The sequence below is a fragment of the Rutidosis leptorrhynchoides genome, chromosome 2 (assembly GCF_046630445.1).
Source record: "Rutidosis leptorrhynchoides isolate AG116_Rl617_1_P2 chromosome 2, CSIRO_AGI_Rlap_v1, whole genome shotgun sequence".
Classification (NCBI taxonomy): Eukaryota; Viridiplantae; Streptophyta; class Magnoliopsida; order Asterales; family Asteraceae; genus Rutidosis; species Rutidosis leptorrhynchoides.
The window spans coordinates 379,871,310-379,877,301 of NC_092334.1; the positions used below are offsets into that span (position 1 = coordinate 379,871,310).

At 36.1% G+C, this 5,992-nt stretch overlaps 1 protein-coding gene across 1 annotated transcript; it reads left to right on the forward strand.

The window, feature by feature from the left end:
• Positions 1-258: 258 nt before the first annotated feature.
• Positions 259-5,406, forward strand: LOC139892097 (probable prolyl 4-hydroxylase 10). The gene is made up of 8 exons (XM_071875133.1): positions 259-532; positions 640-721; positions 2,311-2,408; positions 2,507-2,604; positions 3,505-3,634; positions 3,741-3,928; positions 4,931-5,018; positions 5,103-5,406. Exons 1-7 carry the CDS (start codon positions 318-320, stop codon positions 5,002-5,004), a joined length of 885 nt encoding a protein of 294 aa, XP_071731234.1. The 5' UTR covers positions 259-317; the 3' UTR covers positions 5,005-5,018; positions 5,103-5,406.
• Positions 5,407-5,992: the final 586 nt, after the last annotated feature.

A 5,992-nucleotide genomic window follows, 5' to 3' on the forward strand; every position in this document is an offset into this window, starting at 1 on the left:
TCATGTTGACATCATTCTCCTTTTCTTAACCTTGTGTTTTTACTCTTATTTTTGACAATCGAATTTTGCAAACATTCTCTACTGCAAACCGTGTGCTCCTTCACTCGTTCTATTCTTCTATTCTATATTATATCTATCTATCTATCTATCTATCTATTATTAATATTAAAATATTAAATATTAATTAAATTCCAATTGCAAATTGTTAAATTAAATTAAATTAAATTCAAATTGTTACTCCGTAATTGTTAAATTAAAATTAAAATAAATATTCCAGGGTTTCAATCAATTCCAATCTGCAAATTCCAATTGCAAAAATGGTGTTGAAAGGAAGATCATTACCTGCTCGTGGGTCTTCAAGGAAATCGTCATCAACAACAACGACGCTCATATTTTCAATCCTGATTATATCTTCCTTCTTCCTTTTAATCCTTCTCGCTCTCGGAATCCTTTCAATTCCAAATACTTCAACTAACTCACCCAAACCTCATGATCTCACCTCAATCGTTCACCGTACTACAACTCTTCACAGGTCACCTAGGGTTATCTCATTCATTTCAACTTTTAATTACTAATTATTATTTTTTGCCGTTGTGATCTTGTTCTGATATGAAATTGTTGTTTTGGTGAAATGATTAGTGAGATTAAAGATGGTAGATCAGATCAGTGGGTTGAAGTTATCTCATGGGAGCCTAGAGCTGTTGTTTTTCATAATTTCCTGGTTAGTTTTATTTTTATTCTTTAATCTTTAATTCTGTTGGAAGCATTGTACAGTGTTTAGCTATTTTTGATTGGATTGAATATGAGATGGAAACAAAATATCAACATTGTGAAGAAAATTTCTCAAAATTGTAGCTCATCTGGTCGCCTGTCTCTGTTAGTGAGAGGTCAGGAGTTCGACTCCGCTGGGCTGCAAATGTTATCCCTCTGACATGAAGTATCCACCCAGGCCGCCTTTCGCTTGGTGCGGGAGCAGTGGGGAGGGGGGTTTTCCAGCCATGCCCTCGTGGTCCGGGTCTCCTCCAGGGCATTAGTTGGGGACGGGTTATGCAACTACGGGAGATGAACACGTGGGTAGTTTAGTCCCCCTGGGTGATCCCAAACTGATGTCAAAAAAAGCATACACTTATCGAAAACATCATTTGGATTATATATCATTTAGATAATTTATAGCATACACTTATCATATATTTGATCGAATAATATATAGATTATAGACACATGTATATAGTATGTCATTTTGATAATCCTTTGAATTAGGATGCATATTCATATAGAGTCATAGAGTATTTCCTCAAACCTTGCTGACAGTCGTAAAGTCATTGTTATAAAATTGAAGGAATTACAGAACATATATGTAATCACCTTGTTAAGAATATTTGTTATCAATTTGGAGTTTAATTAAGAAATTATCTAGACAAAAAGAAAAAAGAAAAAAAAAACCGATTAAAGGGCTAATGCTATACGCCTGTAGTGTAAGACTACACAACGTCATAAAATACATAGTTTCTAAGTTAAGAACATATGTAACAGAAGCATATACCTAATATCTTCTCCAGAATGTTAAGAACTACACAACGTTTGCTAGTTATACTATAAATATACTCCTTATGAACTCTTGTAGTTTACTGCTTTGGTTTAGCTATCTGCTAATCTACTATAAGTTTCAAAACTGATATGATGGATTGATATATGAGGAAAATTTGATAGTTTACTACAAAGCCTACTACAATGGACAAAAAACCGGTCTCAAAAATTGCACCCTACTTATTATGAGTATTGCAGATGTATATATATGATGAAGTACGTTTGACAATTTATGAGAAATGGGGGAGTTTGATAATTTATGATGACGTGTGAGTGTTTGACAATTTATGAAGAAATGAGGGATCACTCTATAGCGATCCCTATTTGGAATGAGCCCGAGAGGGTGTATTTGTTGTTGTGTGATGCACATTTCATAATTTTAGGTTAAGCTACAGACTACAGTTCATAAGTTTAAAATTTTAGGGTGTATTTGTTGTTGCATGAGAGAAGCACTGTTATACAACGAATTGCTAATTGCCACATACCTCAGCTAAAAATCTATATATAGGATTCAGAAACTCTGGTTGGTTGTCTTCTCTAATACGAATTTATGGTTATGTTTGCTTCTTTAAGAGTCAGCAAGGTGCAAATATTTAGACACTTCTTTCAGTTTAAATCAATTTCATTAACCGTCTATAATGTTATCAATTTATATTTATATTGAAATATTGAAATTATACAAAAAAAAAATCACCAAACAGACTTTGTGCATGTTTCATGCAGTCCCAGGAGGAGTGTGAGCATCTAATTAATCTTGCTAAACCTCATATGGAGAAATCAACTGTTGTTGATAGTGATACAGGCAAGAGCAAAGATAGCAGGTGTGCTAGTTTTTCACTGTTCCTGTTTGATTTTTTATGTTTTATGATTATAATCTTTTGAGCATCCACGATTGAAATTTCCTACTTCTTTCATTTAGGGTTCGTACGAGTTCTGGCACATTTTTGGCTCGTGGAGGTGACAAGACGATCCAGACCATTGAGAAAAGGATTGCAGATTTCACCTTCTTACCTGTAGGTATGCGTTTTCAAGTGTTTTCAATCTTATGGTCACCTTAAAGTTCGTGGCATACAATTACATGGTCATGCACCTTTCTCCACGTGTGATGGTGCTGTGTAAAAACGGGCGGGCTGAGCGGGTTGTAATGTGTTAAAACTATTTGCTGGTCAAAATGGGTTTAGTTGCGTTGGAGTACTTTTTGTCCAACCCATTTTACCTTTTTGAATACATAATGAGTCAAATGCAAGGTTTTAAAAGCCGCTAGTCAGGGTGTAGGGACTAATCGGCCAAGTCGGTGACTAGTCGGTCATTTTCTAGCCTTGACTTTAAATGTATTTCACTTATTTTGACTGATTTTATCGAATAATTCCGGTCTTAAACTAATAAATCTGACTTTGACCGACTAAATTGTACTTTTGTCAACTTTGACCGAATAAATTGGCCAAATCGGAGACTAGTCGGGGACTAGTCGGACTACTTCAAATTAGTCCTGACTATTCGGGAACTAGTCGGCCTAGTCGGGAGACTTTTACAACCATGGTCAAATGTTTACATAAAATATAGGGGAACTTGCATAGAAGGGTGATATACTATATAATAGGTCTATGCTTGAAAGCATGTACCTCACATTTGCCCAGTAAAGGGATCCTACTTCTGAGAATGTAGATCAGTAATCAAGGCCCAGATAGTGCACTTACATACATTGATAAACACGATTAAAAGGGGAAAATTTTGACCAAGGAAGTGTAATTAGTTAATAACAGTGTAACAGACATATGCCGTAGATACCCTTTATAAGTGGGTCAAAGTGCTACCTCTACTTCCTATCTAGCCTAAACCGTTGTAGCTTCAATTTGATGTTCTGATATATTATACTTGTAGAAGCACCCTTACATGAATTAATTTCTTTTAATACAGAACACGGAGAAGGACTGCAAATTCTTCACTATGAAGTTGGACAAAAATATGAGCCCCACTTTGACTACTTCCAAGATGATTTTAACACCAAGAATGGGGGTCAACGTATGGCTACAGTTTTAATGTACCTGTAAGTGACACCCTTTTATGGGTATTCAATGTATAAAAAAATAATAATAAATAAAATATTCTATCGTGTCTTGTTATATTATTTGTCTGGTGATGGTGGTTGACAGGTCAGATGTTGAAGAAGGAGGTGAAACAGTGTTCCCATCTGCAAAAGGGAACATCAGTGCGGTTCCTTGGTGGAATGAACTATCTGAATGCGGTAAAGGAGGGTTATCGGTTAAACCTAAAATGGGGGATGCATTGCTTTTTTGGAGCATGAGACCTGATGCATCTTTGGATCCTTCAAGTTTACATGGTCAGTAATTGTTTATACATTGATTAATCTATGGTACGACTTAGTGCTGACGAAATGGGTGGGTTGGGTGATGCATCATCATGGGTAACCTAGTTTAAAGTGCTTTTTGTTGCATCGGGTCAGCTTGATTTAGCTTGAAGCGCTTTTTGTCCAAATTATTTAAATTATCTAACATAAAGTTAGTTTGTTAAATATGATCAGAATAACAATCTAATTCTTGAATAAAGCAATCTGTCATTGTTGCTGAACTCGGAGTTACTCAGCGAGTACTCGGTTTTTGTAACTCGGGGTGTACTCGGCAAGAACTCCGTCATACTTGGTCAAACGCAGCCTAACTCGGTCAAACTCGGAAAATCGCTCAAAACTCGGGATTACTCGGAAAATTGGTAAAAAGTATGTCAAAGTCAAACTTGGTCAACATCCGAGTACTCTCTAAAAGTCCCGACCGAGTACGTGCGATTTTATGAGTACTCGCTATTTTTGCAACCTTGCAATTAGTTCGGCCCATTTGAATAGCTTCCGTTTTAGCTAATTGTTGTTTTAATCATATGACATTTTAGAGACTAAACTAATGTCCCAAGCCAATTCGGTATTATCTTGGTCATAAATTGGTCATAATTATCACCTCTTGATAGGATTTTTTCATCGTATAATTGCATATTCTTTTAACGATGACACATGTAGTTAAACATCTTTTTCAAACACTTGACGTGCAATGTTATAAAAGTCGCTAGTCGGGATTAGTCGGTTGGGAACTTATAGGGACCAATCGTCTAAGTCGGAAGTCGGACGTTGACCAACTTTGACTGTATTTAACCCAATAAATTCGACTTTGAACTAATAAATCCGTACTGGGACACTAAATTATACTTTTGACAACTTTGACCGAATACATCGGCCAATTCGGAGACTAGTCTGACTACTTCAAAATTATGACTAGTCGGGGGACTTTTACAACCATGCCGATAAGTAATGTTGCCTACATCTCTTATACACTGATAGGTGGCTGCCCGGTTATTAAGGGGAATAAGTGGTCCTCAACAAAATGGATCCGTGTCAACGAGTATAAAGCTTAATTTTGGTTTCAAAGGTACGTCTACAATAAAGCATACTTATCAGCCCAATTCTGTGATATGCTTACTTTAGTAAATTTACTAAAACACCCTTCTGGCAGGTTTTGAATGTATTGTGGACTTATGGTTGTATCTTATCTATAGCAATAGTTCCTCATAACATGAAGTCGAGAGACCCTACTATCCGAAACAGGACTTCAAGTTTCATGATTAAGTTTTTGTAACAATGTCATTCTTTACACCTTGAGTCACTTTTAATCTTTTTGTTTATTCTGTTAATCTTAAGAAGTCATCATAATTAACTTAGATATGGAGAGTTGTTTATTTTTTTAGATCAAAATTCCCGGCTGTAATAGAATAACAATATTGTTAAACTTGAATTTGAATTGGTATGCTAAAAATTTAATAGCTTAAGTTTGGATCCTTGGTGTTTACAATGTATTACGATGTTTAAGTACGTAAACTAAAATTGAATCGTTTCTTATGTATGTGGTTGATGCCAAGGAGAAGAAAATTATTTCCGATATTCCAGTGGTTTATGAATTCCCAGTGGTTTATGAATTCCCAAAGGTGTTTCCAGACGAGTTATCAGGTCTACCACAAGTGAGGGTTGCATATAAGATTAACAGTACATCCAAGCAGTAATAAAATGTATCATGATTCGAAATTAGTGTATTGGTGGCCGACTATGAAGACAGACATCGCTCTATTTGTGGAAAAGTGTCATGTGTGTGCACAAGTGAAGCAAGGACATCAGAAACCGTATGGGTCGTTACGTCAGTTAGAAATTCCTGAGTGGAAGTGGAAGCATATCACGATGAATTTTGTGACCAAACTACCCCGAACCCAGGAGACATGACATGTGATTGATTGACCAAGAGAGCTCACTTTCTGGCTACTCGTGAGACAACATCTACTCGTGAGACAACATCATTAAGTGAACACGCTGAGTTGTATGTGAAAGAAATTGTTAGACGTCATGGTGTGCCAT

Coding starts and splice junctions, on each gene's coding strand:
- LOC139892097 (XM_071875133.1), top strand. CDS start 318: ATGGTGTTGAAAGGAAGATCATTACCTGCTCGTGGGTCTTCAAGGAAA. Junction 533..639: donor CGTACTACAACTCTTCACAG/GTCACCTAGGGT, acceptor TGAAATGATTAG/TGAGATTAAAGATGGTAGAT. Junction 722..2,310: donor TTGTTTTTCATAATTTCCTG/GTTAGTTTTATT, acceptor TGTTTCATGCAG/TCCCAGGAGGAGTGTGAGCA.